This window comes from Echiichthys vipera (genome assembly GCF_963691815.1).
Source record: "Echiichthys vipera genome assembly, chromosome: 1".
Lineage (NCBI taxonomy): Eukaryota > Metazoa > Chordata > Actinopteri > Perciformes > Trachinidae > Echiichthys > Echiichthys vipera.
The window spans coordinates 24,928,263-24,948,771 of NC_139826.1; the positions used below are offsets into that span (position 1 = coordinate 24,928,263).

At 40.9% G+C, this 20,509-nt stretch overlaps 1 protein-coding gene across 2 annotated transcripts; it reads left to right on the forward strand.

Annotated features, from left to right (window-relative positions):
• Nucleotides 1-2,551: 2,551 nt before the first annotated feature.
• Nucleotides 2,552-20,509, forward strand: trim66 (tripartite motif containing 66). 2 transcript variants are annotated; one of them, XM_083912653.1, is made up of 19 exons: nucleotides 2,552-2,585; nucleotides 6,488-6,705; nucleotides 7,629-7,842; nucleotides 9,650-9,779; nucleotides 10,107-10,223; nucleotides 10,416-10,530; nucleotides 10,768-10,914; nucleotides 11,273-11,390; nucleotides 11,650-12,458; nucleotides 14,044-14,082; nucleotides 14,705-14,911; nucleotides 15,719-15,848; nucleotides 15,961-16,042; nucleotides 16,131-16,305; nucleotides 17,301-18,196; nucleotides 18,317-18,440; nucleotides 18,557-18,631; nucleotides 19,581-19,733; nucleotides 19,860-20,509. In XM_083912653.1, the coding sequence occupies exons 2-19, from the start codon at nucleotides 6,697-6,699 to the stop codon at nucleotides 20,094-20,096; spliced, it is 3,777 nt and encodes a 1,258-aa protein (XP_083768779.1). In that variant the 5' UTR covers nucleotides 2,552-2,585; nucleotides 6,488-6,696; the 3' UTR covers nucleotides 20,097-20,509. The 2 variants fall into 2 exon arrangements, with proteins under 2 accessions (XP_083768779.1, XP_083768778.1); XM_083912652.1 differs by lacking the exons at nucleotides 2,552-2,585; nucleotides 6,488-6,705; nucleotides 7,629-7,842; nucleotides 14,044-14,082.

The following is a 20,509-nucleotide window of genomic DNA, read 5'->3' on the forward strand; positions in this document are numbered from 1 at the left end:
CCTCCAACAGGTCTACAGTGGCTTTTCCTGCACTGTGGGAGAAAACAACACCATCTTTGTGGTGATCTGGAGACACCAGGGATGTGTGTCAGCACTAATAAACAACCTGACCATAAACTGGGTCATGCGGAGAACGAGAGAAGAAAAGGTAAGAGGAATTCGATGGACCCTCTATAACATAATTGAAGACCTTGACTGCACCAGCCGGCGCAAAGGGGCTGAGTCAGTAAGTGATAAATGTTAAATAGTGAGATTTCCATGTCTTTTGATTATAAAGCAGACCGAGGGGCTTTATAAATACTGTGAAAGTTACAAAACGCTCAATTCACGGACAAATGCACCCGTATTCAGACACTCTCTTTAAACGAGCCGTCAGGAATTTGCCTCATTCCATGGATGCAGTGACGGTGCAGAGACGCTGAGAGCGCCGATGCGGAAGACCCAGAAATGATAACCAATCAGAGTAGACTGGGCTTTTTCAGATGGGGGGAACCCAAAATACAAGTATGGACCTTAAAATGAACATAATATGGGACCTTTAAATGTTGGTCAAAGGTCAATCTGTGATTTTGACTCTGCCATTATACATTTGTAAACAGTTTGTACAACAGAATGTGACACTCTTTCTATAATATCGGCCAAAAAGGACAATAATTACATATATATAACATTACATATGTACATAGTTGTTATTACTTAAAACAAGATCACTTATTGAAACAGATATAAAAATCACCTCATCTTACATCCAAAATTTCAATGACATCTTCCCCCACAGCTACGCATTAGGAGAAGCTGGTAAGATCCCCAAAGGCACAGTTAGTCTAGCACAAGCTACCACATGCTGCTCAGTAACCTTATTACAGCTCTACACATCACTCTGGTGGCTGTTACTGCCATGCTGTTATGAGCTCTCCTAACCGAGAGGTTTCCAGCCACCATATTACTTTTTTCTCTGTTTGTGTCCTTTATAGCAATTAATGGTGACATTTGATGTGAAATAACTGAGGTTTTCTGTCAAGGATTAAGCTGAACACTTAGTGGACATCCATTTTCTCAGCTCACAGGCTTGGAAAGTTTAGGAAACAATTAGTCACATCACATTTCAAAGGGGTAATACTTTTATATTTCACCAAAATTTCATAAGGATATTATTTACTTTTACTCCATGACATTTATCTGTTGTGTTACATCTTGAAATTTGACAGAAAAAAAGATACAGGCATTACACAGCAGTACAGCGCATTCAGTAGTGATGCTGGAACACATTAAAATATTATTTAAGGTTAATGCATCAGTGATTTAATTCCATGAAGGGGACTACACTACTCAGTGATTACTGTTCCAAGTGTATTTTACTGCTTCAATATTCCTATAACTCAGGACTCATCCATACATGAAGTAAAATGAAGTAAAATCTACATTTACTTAGAAATTGTAGTATTTTTAGGTACAGTTTTTAGGTACTTCAATAAACTTTAAACTCACAAACAGTATGTAAAATATACTGCTTAAATGTAAATGCCTTAATAATATTATATATACCTGTTATATACTGTATATGATAGTATAACACTGACCATCAGTGCATGAATATTTTTACTTTGGATGATTTTAGTACTTTTACTTAATGGTGGAAGAATTAAGCTGATACTTAAATAAAAGTAGAAATACCATATTCTAAAAATAATCCATTACAAGTAAAAGTCCTGTATAAAATATTACTCAAGTAAGATTATAGATGTTTTATCGGGACTGGATGCTGATGGGATCTCACCAGCTGCAATGCCAAATCGGGTCAGGGCCGTAGAGTGGAGGGGCATGGCCCCTACTTCCTGTCCCTCTGTTTCTGCCCCCCTTGCTTGGACCACACCCATCTTGGTGACAAAATTTGCCCGCAGACAGACATACATATAAACACCTATAATAGGCTGCTAAAAACCTCCTCTGTGGTAGTTCCTGCTACAGTAGGTGTCTCCAGGACCACATTTTGCCATGATGACACACACATACACGGACTCACAAGGTGAAGACAAAACCAGCATCACTTTTGGCGGATGGTATAAAAGTAGCTTACTTTAAGCATCAAAAGTAAAGGGAGTCTACTCAATATTCAGATTTTCACAGTTATATTATTTTGTTTTATCAGTAACAAATAGCAACTATTGTACAATAGATGTAATGAAGTAAAAAAGTACAAATGTAGTGGAGAAATAGCATAGAATATAAATACCTACTCAAGTAATGTACAGGTACAAGTATATCAAAACTAGTGTACTTAAATGTAAATGTTTGCTAAGTGACATGCCACTACTGCTAATTCAAGGATAATGTTCACATCGTGGTGCTGTTATTTTTACTGCAGTGATGTCACAGTGATGCCATCCCGTTAAACTTTCCAAAAATGATCCCCTCCTCTCACCAAGTATCACACTACAGCTTTGAGGAACGTCAGGAGTATTGCATGAGAACGGTTATAAAATCTCACGATTAACTGCGAGACTTGGAAATCTACAAAAAAAAAAAGAGCGTGTAAAGAGCGACATCAGATGGGGGGACCGACTCTCGGAGATGCACGGGTCAAGGTAAAAAGAATCCAGCCAAACACTCTCGCGTTTAGGGACAGACCATATGGGAAGGACAATTACTGCAGCACGTGTGACATCAGAGACGGAGCGACAGAAGTTGAGTTGCTCTGCGGACTCTCGTGTCCACTCTGACAGCCTCACACGCGCTGATGTTTACCTGACAGGATGCACGAGCTGCGCACTTCATGAGCGGAATTAATTCGTGCACAGACACAGTTTCCTGGGTGCTCTGTCTGTGCACCAAAAACTATCCGTAGGGCTGACTTTGTGTTTGCGTGCTGTCCTCTTGTTGTGTTGTGCGGCTGCACCGCGATGCCATGACAGGGGCGTAATCTCATGCGCACTTTCTAAAAAAGAATATCACGCTCAGTGATGCTGCTGTGGAGGAGATACAGCTGCTGATGCACGGAGGCAGGCTGAGGATGCGGGGGCAGACGCTCTGCAGTTTGACTGACAAGCGTGTTGTTATTAAGCGAAGGCGTCGTTAACAAAGTGCCGTCGGAGTGACGCGTTCATGAACAGATGGAACAGGTAGCCAAACGTGTAACATGCCATAAGGAAAATCCCAAATTCCCACAGTGAGATATATAGGTGTATATTCAGAGTTAATGGTAGTCTTCCCATGACTTCAATGGAACATTCAAACAGGGATTTATTGTTTTACAGTGATACTTCAGACAGGGAAACACACAGTGGACAGTTGGAACGAATCAGATGAGCATCTGATGGTTGTTAGTTGTATGTTTACAATGAAGTTTAAGCTCTTGTTTGATTTCACTACTAAGGAAAAAAGGTATCAAGTATGTATTTGTGGTAACTTCATAATTTAATTGTCTACTGGATATGAAATAACCACGTGGTAAAGCCTATTTTTGCATACTCCTGTGTGAATGAATACTTGACAAATTAATTAGTTTTTTTTTTCATTTTAATGAGAACTTTACTGCAAAATTAACAAGTTAAGTGGAATTATAGAGAAAAAAATGAATGCATGTTTCTAGCTAAACCCTGACTATGTCCATGCACACAAATACAGAGTAATGAGATTAAGATGATAGTTTTATTTTGATACACTGGGGAGTAGACTTCTTGGGTGAAGGCACTCAGGAGTTGAATAATTAAGCTGAATGAATGAATGGATGAAGAAAATCCTGCACACAGCTTTTGTAAAACACTACTCAACATTTGGGTTCCAAGTGGACGTTAACACATTCACCAGTCATTTGCTGTATGCACTGTTGTATTCTGGGTAATGGATCTTAGACTTAGAGTCTGGATAAGAGGGTTGGTGGTTGAAGTCCCGTTTGTTAATCACATTAAGCTGAGTGATGTAAGTGTGATGTAAAAACAAATGTCTTCAAATGATATTCCCTCAACATATTTCACATCAGATTTTGTGAGAAATTTGAGTTAGGTGCGCTCGTTATTATCAATTTGGAAATCAATTTGATTGTGTATCTCAACATATGATTTAATCACAATATGATTTAATCACAATATGATTCCATTGAAAGGCGATAAATGATCATATTGAATCATCGCCCAGCCCTAGTATAAAATGTATGAGGCATTATTTGGGCAAATCCAATGACTATGTCTTAAATTTTTCCTTTTCTAAATTAAGGGAATTTGCATAGTCAAAATTTGTGACTTTATGTGATATACAGTAGATAACATTGACATTCCCATAAATTATGGCGGCACCAGGGCTGTAACAAGGATTTCAGAAGTAATTGTCAAATTCTTCCATTTAATCACCCACTGATTAAATGTTTAGCCTCTAAAAAAGCCTCTAAGCATTTGTTTTTCTCCCTTATTTTATTCATGAAACTATATATGTATATATTCTGTAAATTATATCTCCCTCTAAATGCTGTTTGAATGCTTTATATGTCAGTTAAAATAATATTTTTGTCTAAACTGTCTCATAAATCCATGAGAATCAGCCTTTTAAATAATAATCGAAAGATTGTAACTCCTCTTGACGTCATTAAAAAAAGAAGACAATAGAAGACATGTCCTTGTTGCTATGCAGTAGCTTCTGGGCTACACCATCTTGTTTTGCTAAATACTGCACATTGCAATCTAGATACGATTTTAGATAGGGTTAACTGAGTTGTCTGTTTATAAAAATATATAAGCTTGAGATAAACATATCCTACAGTTGTAGCATGTACTACTGTAATTGTCATGCAATGGTTAACATGCAGTGATCGCTATATTAATCAATATAATATTTGTATTAATATTGAATGAAATGACTAAATGTAATCTGAAAGGGATCACCCACAGTGAAGGACCAACGGCCTCGCTCCTCTCAATAACCTTGTTTCCAGCAGCAAAAGAAGCTCTGATAAACCCATGGTACAAGTTATTCACAACAATTTAACAAAGAAATAATATGTCAGCATTGTCATCTTATTTGTTCTTTTTATTCTCCCTAGTGGCAAAACATGTATTAAAGACACTTCAAAGTAAATAATAACGGTTGTTTTTAAGGGAGTTTTAAAAAGAGAGATAACTTTATGCGTCAGAATGAGCAGTTTGATAAGAAAATCAACACGATGGGCCAAATACGTTTCTGTTGGAGCAACTAAGGTTAACTCTTTACAGTGGATTCTCAAATATGGAAATTGTTTCATTATTATTATTATTTATTCATGAGAAGGTGACGATGTTTCTCGTGCATGGATCTCTTTGCAGAACCGAGAGTAAGTTATTTAAGGACAGAAATAGTTGAACGGCATAATAACTTAAGGGTGGTTGTAGATAATCCTGCTTTCTCTGTGATCTCATCACTTCAGTGTTAATGGATGTTACATAGGGGGTGCTTTCAAGGGAGAGATCACTGTGCAGGTTTCTATTATTGTGAAATCTCTTGAGATGGTATGCATATCTAGTGCCAGCTTCACTTAGCAGGGCAGGGGAGAGCTGGCGGGAGGTTTCGGTTTGAACGATAAGTGCTGTGAAGGTTCAGTAAAAGCAAACGCCACAGAGCCGAGTGAACGAGATGCAGGGTGAACTACGACTGACTAATTGTGTTTCAAATTGGGTCTTTGAGCGCACAATAGGGAATGGGATTGTTCTGAGCTCCCCACTGAAGCTCCTAAGGATGAGGAAGTTGTCAGATTTGTAGGTCAGGCTGCAGGGGCTGTTGTTAGGCAGACTTGCTCACAGTTTGAGTTGTCACACTGGTTTGATACTGGGCTATATTTGATGGCAAGTGTTTGTTTTAAGTTTCAAGCTGCCTTCTCCCCAGTTCCCCTTTTTCCGACTTTCATATTGTCATGTTTGTTTTGCAGATGAGTAATATCCCTCTTGTGTCTACATTTCCATTCGACAGTTAGCTCCTTGTATTTCTTTTTACACTAGTGTTCATTTTCTCTGACATGGTGAGTTAAAATCTTAATTGATTTCACAGTGTTAAAGGGAATTGCAGGAGTGCACCCTAATCCCATCTGGAGCTCATCAGAGCCTGACCCGGTTTCGGTGTACTACGTTAGCGTATAGCTCCACTGGGACCTGTCCCATCCCTGTGCTGACAAAGAGAAGAAGGCCTCAGCAGGCCCTGCCCAGCACAGCCCAGCCCGACATACCCCGGCACTACCTGAGCCCATTGCCTAAATCCTGCCTGCTCCAAAGAACTAAAAGTTGCTTACAGTACAATTTATCCCTCCTTCGCTCATTGTAGGTCACTCGGTCTTCCTTTTACTCCATTTTGGAAAGAGCTTCCGGGGATATTTTGCCCTACAAAAAAAATAATTATCTTATCTCCCTAATTCCCAATTATTATGCACAGGCTTATTTAAGAAAAGGATTAGATTTTCTCTCTTTTTTGGTGGCTGCACCAGCGAGCAGGGGGATGCATTTGAATGTGACACTCCTCTCCTCCGCTGCAGTGACGGGGTCCTACACTTGGATGAACTGGGGGAGGAGAGAGCACGGTGAGGCTGTCATGTAAGCCGTCTCCTCTGGGGCCACCTCTCGGTGCGCGCTGCTTCCTGCCTCAGGTAGAAACCTCAGTGTTTCTGCTGCTGAGGCGTCAGGCTACTGGCTCTCCTCTCCTCTCCTGCTGTGAAGGCGACAGCTGCACTCTTAAAGCACTGAAATGGAGAAGGTAAGGTGTTTGTTTCAGCGTTGTTTTCTATCTTGATCTTGAAACAGCTTGAGATTGTTTAATGATTTGTGCAGCAGTTTCTGAGTTTGCACTTTTGATCCTGTGATTGCACCCCTTTAGGTTATTTTGTGCCTTCCTGTGTAGTGGTGACATGCTTCTTATGTTTGTGTTGCTCTCTTGCCACCCTAAGAGACATGTTAGATATTAGGGATAGGGTTTTTAAACTGGATTCGGCCCAGAGGCACCGTTCTCTGCTCCTTAATTGGTAGGAAGGGTCAACTGCAGAGGATGAATCTCCCCAGAGGGATTAATAAGGTATTAAAAGAAAATAGCTGCACTTCTGTTGACAGCTCTGTTGACGCCTTTCTATTTTGTTAATATTTGAAACAAAATCAGATGTAAACAAGAGTTTTATGAGTTTTTTTACAACATGAAATCCTTATTTGATCAAATGTTATGTCTTTCCTTTTGGTTGTTTGAATGTGGATGATTTGGGGAATTAATCAGTTTTTAAATGCTTTATAAAACTGATTTAACACAAATGGTGCTCTAGTACATGTTAAGTTTCACTCACATGCTGAAGCATTTGTGAGCATGAGAACAGAAAACAACTCTTGGAAGTGTGATTTAGCCCCAGGTAAAGCAGCAACACAAATGTTTCTGACATATGCCACCTTGTCTCTTTTATCAGGTGTGTGTGTGTGTGTGTGTGTGTGTGTGTGTGTGTGTGTGTGTGTGTGTGTGTGTGTGTGTGTGTGTGTGTGTGTGTGTGTGTGTGTGTGTGTGTGTGTGTGTGTGTGTGTGTGTGTGTGTGTGTGTGTGTGTGTGTGTGTGTGTGTGTGTGTGTGTGTGTGTGTGTGTGTGTGTGTGTGTGTGTGTGAGAATGTGTCCTTAGTATATTTTTGTTTGTGTGTGTCTTTCAGAGCTGCTCAGAGTGCTCAGTGCCAACACTTGCACAGAGTCTGTGTACACTTTGCAACAAGTGGTTGTGTTACCAGTGCACAGATGTGCACCAGCATCAGAGAGCCCCTACCACTTCCCAGTACACAGATATGCACCAACAACAGAGACCCAGTGCCACCCAGTGTCCTGACCTGCACCAGAGAGGCTCCAGCTCTGTGCCTCCGACTGGACAAGGCAAGATATTTACACATTTCAAGAGTTTGTTATCTCCATTTTCCAGATGATGACAGATTATCAGTGGGGCTGTATTAGCAGTGAGTGTCTTTGTCACCACTAAGCCTGTTTTGGCTTGTGTGTTTTCCCTCTGGTGTTCTGTGTGTTTATTAATCACATCTCAGCAGGAACCATTGCAATGAATAATGCATGACAGTGGCGATGGTTGATAATAGTTCCTGGAGGTCCTTGTGTTTTATTACTCCTCTCTTTAACACGTGACCCAGATTCTAAACTGCTCACGATTTCACTTTTGCTAATATTAGTGTGTTGCTATTTAAAGACCCTCAAGTTTGCCTGGAAGCTTTGATGCCAGCTGCTTTTGCAGGTCTGCATCACACAAGTTGTCAATAATAGAGAATACGTCGTGGAGACCTTTATTGTGATGTTACTGTTTGATTTGTGTACTGTACTGAGAAAAAGCTGTGTCTGCGCTGACAGACAGGATGTGGTCAGTCAGATCAGGCTGATGCACATGGAGTGATGCTCTGCTCTTTACCACAGGAAGGTGTGATAATGTGCAAGCAGGAGGGGGTTGGCTGAGGTGAGGCGACCAGCAGAGAAGAGTAGGGCTGCCTTCATTAGCCGTATCCAGCTATTGTTAGATTGATGTTCTGTGGGCCAACAGCTTCAACAGTGACCTATTTAGAAGTGTGTGAGAGATAATTTTGAGTGTGTGCATTAATATGTGTGTGTGGTCGGTGCATCAAAGGCAGATTGGACAGCACTGAAATATTGTCCACTTCTCAACCCTCTTTAACACCGTCTCATTGAAACCTCAACTTGCAACCTATTTCCCACAATTGTATTATCATTTTTGTATATCAAAGTGCAGAGGTAGGTCAGTTTTATTGGTGCATGTCAATATAACATCACAAGTTACTTTTAACCCACTGTCCCATTTGTAGCACCATGGAAGGTTTCACAGACTGCTTCGACTATGAAAAGCTGCATGAATATAAAGTGTATTGAGAGATTAGGCTTTCGTCTTTAGCTCATTGTGGTCACTTTCAAAAAGGAGGCCCTGAGGTTATATGATGGACGATTTATTCGACAAAATATAATTCAGCATAATATATAACACACAAACCGCCATCAAAGCAAAACATGTTTTTTTTGTTGTTGTTTTTTATTCACCCCACCAGTCAGCAGAGTTCAACTATTTCACTGCACTCAAAACTAGGGCCACTGTATTTTATGGAAACCAGCGCTTTAACAATGCAATGAGAGGCTGCAGATATGTGACTGACTTTAAATCAGGCGCCTTAGAGGACAGAATATTTTTCTGACGTTTGTCCTACAGTTATTCTAATGACTTAACCATACTGAACAACAAGAATTACTTAAACACACATTTTAAAATGTTTGCCTAACACATGTACAAGAAATAAAAAGAGGATTGGTGTGGAGCTCAAAATGTACTGGTATTAGCCCATTCTCAATAGATAGTAACATTAACTCTCATATTATCATAGTTTTCAACCGCATACTACAACAGCATAATACAAGTCCTAAAATTCACTTATGGCTGTTGGTTTTGGTGTGCCACCCCATGATTCTTCAATTTATTAAACCAAATCTTACTTGAATTAAGTTCCTCTAATGCATATTATATTAAAACTCCCTGTTAGTTAGTTAGTTAGTTAGTTTTGGTGTTACTTTCTAGACTGTGCACACACAGATCGTCCTCCTTTAGCTGTTTGTGTGAATCAAGTGTTGCTAATGCTCCATGCTCTCCCCCTCCCTCCTCCTCCCGGCTGTCTTTTAGGCCCAGGGTCGTATCCTTGTTCCCTCCTCATGTGCCACTCTCACAGACAGGAACCCTTGGAGCTGTTTTGTGAGTCATGTGACCTTCTGTGCTGCACCAGCTGTCACCTGTCCTCCCACAAAAACCACAGGTCAGTCCTCAGATACACAGCACAAGGACACTGCAGAGAAGAGCTAACCGCAGGTTAAAAACTTCCTCCGAGCAACCACCCTCTGTAACTGCCTTGTCACTTCTATCATCTGTATCTGCATACGCTACCCTTGGCTCACAAATACCTTTTAAGCATTCATACGCTTTTGTTTTCTGTGATGTTACAGTACAGTAGGTGCCTCTAAGGTCACCTGCATAATGTCTTGTCCCTAGGGGACACAATTTTAATTCTGGTGTTATTCATGCCTGAAGAATACATTTAGTGAACTGTCTGTGTGGTGGATGCTGTGATCTCTCATGTGTTCAGGGTGGTGCAGATTGGGAAGGCCCTACAGGATCAACAGTGGCTGTTTGAGAGCCTGATGGTGCAGGTGGATGAGAGGAGATCTGCAGTGGAGAACAATGCTAAGCAGATAGAAGACAGGTTGGTTTAGACTCACACAGAGTTGTAATCATAGTCCCAAATCTGAGCAATTTCTGCCAGAAATGCTCAATAATTTAATAGTGTGAAATATAGAAAGCTAATGCATAAATTAATGTCTGAAATGCAGCTCTCTTCTTCTGCATTTGGGATTTTTCTGCCAGGACATTTATTTTCTCCTTTCTGTCTTCGTAGACTTCATGGAGTAAAGATTGCACACAGGAAGGCAGAGAACCAGATTAAAATGGCAAAGATGATTATGATGAACGAGCTTAACAAACGAGCCAACCTATTAATAGAGCAACTGGAGGTAATTACTTTCTTTTTGTTTCCTTCGTATTGTTAAGCCAGCCGTGAATCTACATGCAGAGAGTCAGTAACTGGCGTCATGTAATCAGTCCTGAAAGCAAGCAAACGAGAACTGTAATAATCTGTCAAGGCTGCTTAGGCCAACATCTCAAGAACTACATCTGTCTACCCCACAGTCTAGCCATGACTCTCTGTGTTCCAGTAATTACTGGATGCATTTTTATGTTTTTCTTTGCAGAAAATCACAGAGGACTTCCAGCAGCGTCTGGAGGACCAGCTGCAGGGGGCAATAGAGATATGTGGCCAGCTGGATCATGTTCAGAAGTTCATCACCTGGGCTACGACCCACCACTGCAGCGGCCCGGTGCTCTTCAGCAGGGCTCTGGTATGCTGACAGGACAGGCAACAGATGTCCAATGTCTTATTGTAACACACAGTTAATGAGGAAGTTTTAATTAATCTCTGATGCTTCTTTTTTATTTCTTTGTATTTAAAGGAGAACGCCTATTATACATGTAAAATTAATTAGTCACAGAAAGTACTACTCAGCTCGTAAAAGCAGCAGGCAGACTAATTGTTTATGCTCGCCAAATGTGATGACACCCACCTGTCACTCAAAGTGCCCATTCCCTTAATTATGTAAACCTTTAAGTCTTGAAAACATTAAACTAAATCAGTGACAGCAGTGGGGCTTGCAGAATGCAACCTGTTTTTTGTTAATAGAATATATATTCTTCTTTCAGATTTCTCTCCAGACACAGCAACTGCTTGAGTCCTCACTCCACTCAGACTCTTGCAGTTCTGTCAGGATCAAATTCAACTGGGATGCTAGTTACTGGACAAAGCAGATTTCCTCTTTAGGTAAAATCAATGTTGTTGAATCAAGTAGGTTGTCTTACAGTCAAATTCTCAATAATCAGAACGAGGTTGAAATTAAAAATAAGCCCACAATAAGTGTTAATGCATTAGAATAAATTACATTTTTGCATGAAAAGTTTCTTGCAAAAGCGGATCCATTTTATTTAAAATAACTACTGCATAGTTGAAACATATAATATTCTGTTTAAATATTACATCATTTTTTGAACAGACTGTTAAATGTGATTCTGTTGCGCTGCAGGCCAGCTGACTGTTGAAGGGGGGAACTGCACCTATCCTCAGGGCTTGGCCTGCTCTAGTATTCTAAGGCCTCAGCCCATCCCCTGTTTGGCTCTGCCGTCCGTGTGTCACAGAGGACGGGAACCAGGCTATGGGTACCAGAATTGCTGCGAGCTCCAGATGTGTTGCCTCCATGGCATTCCCTCTCAGCCAGACCTGTCTAGTCTGGAAAAAAGCCAGCTGGAAGCAACACTTTATAACCCCCTTATCCCTGCCTCCTTGCACCAGAGCCAGCATCTCCAAAGGTGCTGGGACCCAGACAGCTCATCACAATGTCCTCCCTCTTCATCACCTGTACCAATCATGGGACCAATCCAGATCAACTGCAGTCGAGGATCTGCATCCCAGCCACAAGCCGCCGCCTCTCAGACCCAGTCTCAAACTAAATCTTATCTCTATCGCCAACTTCAGAGAGAAATTCTTCCAGACAGCCCGGATCAGCCAAGTACAGGCCGCAGCAGGTCAGGCCAACGTCAGAGGAAGCTGTCGAGCAGCACAGCTCTGCAGCAGGATTTCAGCGACACACCTGTGGACAGAGATTTGATAACAGAAAACAACTGGGAGGAGCGATGCAGAGTGGAGGAGGCTCGTGGACAAAATGCAGCGGTTGAAAGCGGAGAGCTGCTAGATGTGGAGCTGCAGCAGAACAGTAGGGAGCAGAGTCCTGACCAGCAGCAGCAGCAGCTCCATGTTCCTCTTGCAGCAGAGCTGAGACAAGAGCTGCAGAGAAACATACCTGCACTGATGCTCAGAGACCACAAAGAAGGCAAGGTGAGAATATAGGCATAAACACAACATAAGAAAGCAAGGATCCAACTGATTTGATTATGGCAAGTTTTGAAAATATAAAAAACTTAACTGGTAATTTAATCATTATAATCAATAACTACCTTTTGTCCACGTCAAAATGTTCCTGGGCAAGACAGCCCCAAATTGCTCCCGATGGGTTGGTCATCACCCCTGCATGGCATCAGTGTGCGTGTGTGATTAAGAGGCTGAATTGTAAAGTTCTTTGGATAAAAGCGCTATATAAATGCAATCAATTTATTTATTTCACAAAGTCCATTCAGTAGCTGCTCTGGGGTTTTCAATCGTGTTAATAACTAGGAGAGTTCATACAAATTTCACATAGGCCTCTTCTACAAGGGATTGACTCAATTTAAGCATAGATTGAGGTGTACTTTTGCAGAACATAAGCCTACTTATGATGAATTAAACATAAAACACACATTTTTCTTGCCTCATGAAAAATATTGCAGCTTGTAAAACATTTGGCATATCTGCCAACAGTGACAGCAATAGCAATATATTTGTGATTTGCCAATATTAGTCAATAATACTAAATGGTTTCCATTGTTATAGTTATATAAGTTATGGTCTTAGTGAAGCAACATAGTTGTGAACGTCATTTGAAAATTGGGCGTATTTGTTTGTGATCAACTTCAACGGCTACTATGTGATCAAAGCGAGGCATGCGGTGTGATTTTCTGTCTTCGGTTTTTAGTTTCACACGTGGTGCTGCAAAGTTTCTATGGCTACAAAAACAAATTTGAACCCAACTCACAACTCATGACATGGTAAACCACACCACAATGTTTATACACACCTCTCAATAACCCACAATGTATCAGTCAGAGTCAGGGCTATTTCCTATTAAACACAGATCTCCAAACACTTCAAACGCAAACACAAAGAACAAGAGACAAAGGCAACAAAGACTAACTAAAAAAAACCATTTAAGTCAATCAAAAGGAAAATGTTTCACTTATGGGAAGGTAACTGTATATTTCTGTACATATTGAAGTTTAAATGAGTAGTTGAATTTGATGCAGTACCCAGTGTTAATCCATATTTGTAAACGGCTGATACTAAAGGGGCGCTTTATTTTAATGCCAGAATGATCACTTCCCACAGTTGACAGTGAGCCTGAAAACAGATGGTGCGACAGAAATGCGCTTCTGCTTTTATGAAGAAAGGATGATGGTAAAACAAAGAGCTGCTCTGACAATTAAAGACAAGCTGTTTGTAGCGTTTGCATCCCAAAACCGGGAGAGAACTGCTCATCATAATTACACTTGATGCCAGAGGTTTGAGCAGCCAGATAATCACCTCTCTTAAAATTCTCAGGGTGCACTTTTACAGCCACAAACATATTTTTCAAGTCACACCGCATCTGAAAATGACATAAAACCACTTGGGCGCAGGCATTTATGTATTTAACCTGTCATTAATGAGTCGCTAAGGGAATAGAGGGAGCTGCCAGTTTGATTTCAGTTCTGGTTTTGCAGTCTGAGATAAATTCCTACACCCCTCCAACGTTCAAGAGAGAAGGATTATAGTCTATTTTCCTCCACAGTCTGAATTCTGCACACCTCTCCCAAGGGGCATGGATCAGGTAAGTGTTTTAATCGCATGATACTTAAGAGCACATGCACGTGTCAGCATGGCCTGAATATGTATGATGGTGCACTAGAAAAAGAAAAAAAAGAGAAAGGAGGGATTTGTTAAAAAAGAAGATAGTGTTAAATGATTTGTCAGCCCTCCTGCTTCCATTAGCTGAAGACACGGCTGAGGTGTTTAAAGGAACTTTTCAGGACACTGGCATTAGTTAAATTGTAATAGAAGAGAGAAGGAGAGAGTCATAGTAAGTGATTTGCTATTCTGGTTTAATAAAATGGCCTCACTGCACCCCTGATAGTGAATTTACATAACATAATTGGCAACCAGCCTTTCATTGCCTTTACTATAAGACAGTAATATATGCAGCTGTGTGGGCCATTCTCGCTGTTTGTAAGCTTTGAGTTGTTTAGAATTAGTCTCAGAATAGGCTCCGAATTATGTTTTTGTTCATTATGTGAAAGCCTAGCATGTGCTTGTGTGCCACTCAAGGTTGTTTCCACTGCGCACATCCCACACCTTTTCTCTCCTGTCTGTTGTTAATGGCCTGAAAAGGGACATCTGTGCATGTGATGCAGCTTGAAAACCTGCTCAGTTTTGCATGTTTGTGTTTCTGACAGAGATCCACATCCCTGGAGGTGTCAGTGACAGCCCAAGAGTGTGTGTCTGATGTACACAGCACTAGGCTCAGCCCTGGTTTAGTGTGCACAAGGAGGGAGAGGCGCTCCCAGAGCATCCCGGCGGAACTGGCAGCCCCATCCACCAGCCCTCACACTGAAAGGCCCACAGGATGCACTCACGGCCTGCAGGCAGGAGCTGCAACTAAGGTAACCATGCCATCAAAATGTAATCACACATAGGGAAGAAGTGTAGCTCACCAGTCAGATAAAATAGAGATAATCAGTGTTGGGTGTGCCCTTAGTACATGTGAGTTAGTGCTAAATTCATACTGTAAGGGTTATTAATACCAGATGAACCGGGTTACTACCCAGCGCTACTTCTGGCTTTGAAAATAAATAGTAATAGCGTTCAGCTTTCTTCTGTCATACATGGTTTCACTGACTTAGGGCTGCAACAAACTATTATTGTCATTATTGATTAATATGCAAATATTAATTAATATTATAAAATGTCAGAAAATAGTAGTACAATTTTCATCTGAGCGTACCAGGGTCACTTCTTGGGGTTGCTTGTTTGGTCCAATCAAAGTTCTACAACACACAACACATTTTCTGCTCTGTGGTTCATAACCACTGAGCCACCGGGCACCCCGCCAGCAACCAGTTTTGACAAGGAAGATGAATGTGTGGAAGAGATATAAAAATGCAATGCTAAATTTTAAAAGTACTCTTTTAAAAACAAAAAACTATAACTTTGAACCCTGACTTTAAAGACTTTAGATTTGATCCATATCCATTTTAATTCCCTGTCAGTAGAGAATTTAGAAAATATGTTTCAATTTTGACAATATTCAAATTTTAACATCAGTCAAAAGATTGCATATGCTTCTATAAATCTTAAAAAAAAAAGCAATTGTTTGGACCAATAAGAGCATCGCACACAAGTTACATTAAAAAGGTTACATACAGTATAGTACATTAATACATTTTACGTAATATTTGTTTTGTGCCCAGTATGTCAGTATGGATCCTAGACAGAGGAGAGCTTCAGATGGGGTACTTTATGCTGTCAAAGAAACGTCATCTGACACGAAGCCCTCCAGAGGCCACCGGCCTCCTCTTCTGTCCTATAAGACAGAGCCAGGTGCGCAAAATACTCTTTGTGTAACTTCTCATGCAATTATTTCTCATACCTTCAAATAACCAAAATACAAAGTTTGTGAATACATGCTCATCATCATTCTCTTTTTTTTAAGATCATTCTTTTGCTTATGTAAATGAAGAGGCTGGTTATGAGGCAAAAGGGAAATGCAGTGTTTCAAGAAACGTCCACGACAGGTGTGTAATAGCTGACTAGTCAAACATCTGTCCAGGCACAAACCATGAAAATAAGGTTTCGTCATTCTTTCTCTACTTTCCTCTAAAGTAACAGAGATGTTCAAAAGGACTCAGGGAGGCCCAGGGTTCCGGTGGTTTGCTTAGAGCGTCTCAAAATACTTGTGTCTCAACTCCCCCCACACGGACGACGGCAAAGCGACCCTCTACCTGCCAGGGGGACAGAGAAAAGCGAGCAGAGAACCTGGCATGATGCAACGGCTGAAGTATGTCTTATTTCTTTGAATACAGTAGGGGAGAAGTGATCCTATAAAAACACCAGTGCCTGTATTCCAAAAACATTTTGTCCTACCACTAGGAAGGCTCTTAAATAGCACAGATGGTTTTATGCTAAGAGTGTCCTCTTAAAACCTCTTTACAAAGCTGCTGAGACCAACTTTTACTTTTTACTTGTGAGAAGTCATAAGCTAAAAGAAAGTGCGAGGTTGACCCCATTGCTATGAATGATGTCATGTTTCATGAAACTGTGATTGGCTCTCTTGGGTCTTGGACTGTTATGAGGTATATATCCTTGTATAAACAAATAAAGATTTGAAAATAAAATGTAGGATAATAGTCACTGATTTAACATGAGTCCTCCCCATGAATCCCTAACCTAACCAAGTAGTTGTGTTGCCTAAACCTAACCATACCCTGAACATTGAAAAAATTATACCCAGTGTTAAAATTGTGACGCACAGGGGTCCTGATGTGATGAGTTTTGAGCAGGAATGTGTTGACCTAAATATGACCATAGCATATAGTATAAGTTTAACAGTATTTTGTGCAGGCAGAGTTCTTGTGTGGCTGATTGTGTAATATTAACAAGTTTGTTTTTTTGGTGTATAATCAATAACCTGAAAATAAGAATCATAGTGTTTACTTGCAGTTTATATCTAAGTACAGAACCAGCGGATTCTCTTCCATGGAGTCTGCCATGTTGCCTCACCATTTCTACAGTAGGCCATAACAGACTAACAAAGCACTAGTTCCAGATAGCAATTTCTCCTACATGCATGGCACACAGCAGAAGTTTTATTTTTGCTACCTCACCACTAGATGCAGGAAGTTTTGGCTTCAATAAGATATCTAACAAGTATGGATTTTGTATTGAAACAACACTGTGTTGGGTTTAGGAAGGCACATTAGATATGATCTACAGTATGTCTTGTTTGATCTTGTCTTCTCTTGTCTTCTCTTCTCTTCTGTGTGATAAACTTAGGGAATAGCTGGGGGCTCTGAGACCATGAGGACCATCCGCTCACTCACAGCGCCAGCATACGCAGAGCGACAGAATCGTAATCACTTGACCACCAGTGAGTTTGACAGCCGAGGGAGAGTTAGCCCTCGTAAATCATCCACACTTCCGTCCACTAACCATAAATACGTGCCACAGAGTTACTCTGCACTGGATCTGGACTCTGACTCAGATCCCAGATCAGTCCCAGAGGAAGCAGTTTTTTCCAGGGCTGATCCCGAGACACAGCTGGACTCATCAACAGATTCTGACCCAAATGCAGATTCTTTATCCGAGGCTGAACTTGAATGTCTGACTGGGGAGAAATCAGTGGCCGCAGGAGAGATGGGGCTCTGCTGTGAAACTGATATCGCAGGCGATTCAGAGCCAAGTCTTGAATATGAGGCAGACCCAGAATCAGAATCCGGAGCGGTATCAGAGGAAGGCCAAGTGCTGGACGCTGAGGTGGAATCAGGCGAAGGTGAAACCGAGTCAGACTTCCAGCCAGACTATGATCCCGGATTTAGAGCAGAGACTGACTCTGACAATATATCCGAACAGCCTCTGGACTCTCAAGGCTCTGTGGAGTCTGAGCTTGACATAGAATCTGATCCTGAACTGACAACTGACGACCCACAACCCCTCCGCTCTGACCTGGAAGAGGAGTCCAACATTGGTGCTGCTTCGAGACCACTTCTGATGGCAAACCCTGTCGCTCCAAGAAGCACAGAGGAAGTCCAGCCTGACCACAACAGTGCAGTGATGGAGAGTGAGGACTTCTGTGCCGTGTGTCTGATTGGAGGCGACCTGCTGTGCTGTGATCGCTGTCCCAAAGTTTTTCATCTATCTTGCCACATCCCGTCTCTTCTAAGCTTCCCCTCGTAAGCTTCTCAAACTCCAACCCAAATGCACCTGTACATTCAACATTATTCTCCAACATCCTATCAAGTGTTTTATTTGGAGCATTACTGTTAACCTGATGCTGTTTCTTACCTGTTCAGAGGGGATTGGTTGTGCAGCCTGTGCAGAGACACCATGCAGCCAGAGGTTGAGTACGACTGTGAGAATGAGAGATCATCTGGAGAACACACATCGGCACACGGACTGCCTGCATGTGACCAGAGAGTAGGTCATTTTATTAGCTGTGTTAACCATTATAATGATGGCTGGTGGTTTCTGTAATTGTGTTCCCTTTCTTGCATTTTAAACATTTTCTTTCATGTTTGGTTGACTGTTTGCAGAAATGTGAGCGCCTGACTCTTCTGATCCTCAGTAACGTCCTGAGTGCTCCCTTTCATGAGCCCGTCAGTCCACTTGTGAGTGATCACTCTTTTGCTACAGACCAGTAACAGGCCAACCCAAAGTTACATTTTTATCTTTTTGTTCATTATACTTACAGTATTTTCCCTCATGTTTAGGCGTACATAAACATGCTTTGATTGCCGCTGTATTCGTCAGGGTTCTTATTAAAGGTACCCTGTGGAGGTTTTTTGGTAACAATCATGTTCACATTCAGTTTTTCTCACCAAAACTGAGTGAGTATTTCCTTTGAGGTCTGACCAACATGTTGAAGACATTTCCTTCCTTATTAAAAACATGAAACACTGATTTTTAAAATGTTTTATGGTATGCATGTACCACACATTCTCACTCTCAACTGGTCACGTATTGCCGCTTTGTCAGGACTCCTTGGCGTCACGTTTTTGACATTATGAGTACCCCTATGATGCAGTTTTTCAACATGCAGAGTATGGTTAAGTGTAGGCAACAAAACATCTTGGTTAGGTCAACAAAAAGATTGTGGTTTGGGTTAAAATTGGTACGTTTATAACTTATGTATGTGAGATTAGTTAAGTATGTAACTTAACTTAAATCGGTTACGTACATAATGTAAGTCGTTGACCTTCACATTGGACACAAACAGCGGCCTCCTGGGTAAAAGTCCTGTCTTTGTACCTACAATAAGTGGACTTTGGTGCTCTTTATACAATGTGTATGTAGCACTTCCAGTGATTTAAAAAAAATCACAGGGCACCTTTAATATTGATACCAAAGGTTAAATCCTCTTGAGTCCAGTGCAGTTAAAATTGAATTGATTGTCTGGTTTAAATTAAGATTCTGTTGTTCAAGCAAGCACCCTACTAACAGGGTGCTGAATTTGTCACTTCACTTTGATACATAATGCAATTTATGGAACATTTGTTTGGTACATTTTGAATGCAGAAAGGGTGGATTATATCTAAAATGTCTTCGGCTTTCATGCAGGCTCGTCATTACTACCAGATCATTAAGAGACCAATGGACCTGTCTGTGATCAGGGAGAAACTCAACAAGAGGAGTACTCGACATTATGAATCACTAGAACAGTTCGTTGCTGATGTCTTTCTCATGTTCCGCAACTGTGCAAAGTTCAATTATGTAAGTCCTGTGTGTGTGTGTATTAAATGTATAATAATGATAATAATAATATAAATTTGAAATATTATACTCATCAGCCATTTCTCCTGATCAGAGTGTAATAGCTCTTTCTCTCTCTGACCACAGCCTGACTCCGAGGTGGCCCAAGCAGGCCGCAGCCTTGAGGTTTTCTTCACAACCAAGCTGAAAGAAGTTTTTGCAGACAGAGTTTTCCTTGCAGCTGAGGCGGACTCTGACAGCGACGAGTATGATGAAGCCTACAGGACCGCTGAGGGTGGTTTCCCCTGGCCAGAGAGGAGGGAGCAGTGCCACAGGAAAAGGAAGAGGAGACACTCCCTCAAGTCAAGGAGACAACACTTCTGACCAGAGGTGAATGGAGTACAACCATGGACACCAATGTGCTGTATTTGTGGGTAGTTATGCTGTTTTTATTTAGCTGCCTGTGGGGCTGTAACAGTGTTTCCATTATGTAATCTGTTTTGTGGTTTGCAATAATATCACAGTGCTGCCATCCGATGGCAGCTGAACACACTGAAACAATACTCCAAATATCTGAACTACTAACTAATGCTGGAGCAGCTTAAACGTCTGCAGGCTTCAATGGATCAGACAAGTAGAAATAATATGGAATGCCATTTAAGTCAAAATAAATAAATAAATACACATGCCTACATACACACATAGATAAATTAATAAATAAACATGATTACGAAATAAATACTGAAATAATTAAATGTGAAATTATGAAATAAAAGTAAAGATTAAAAACATTTATG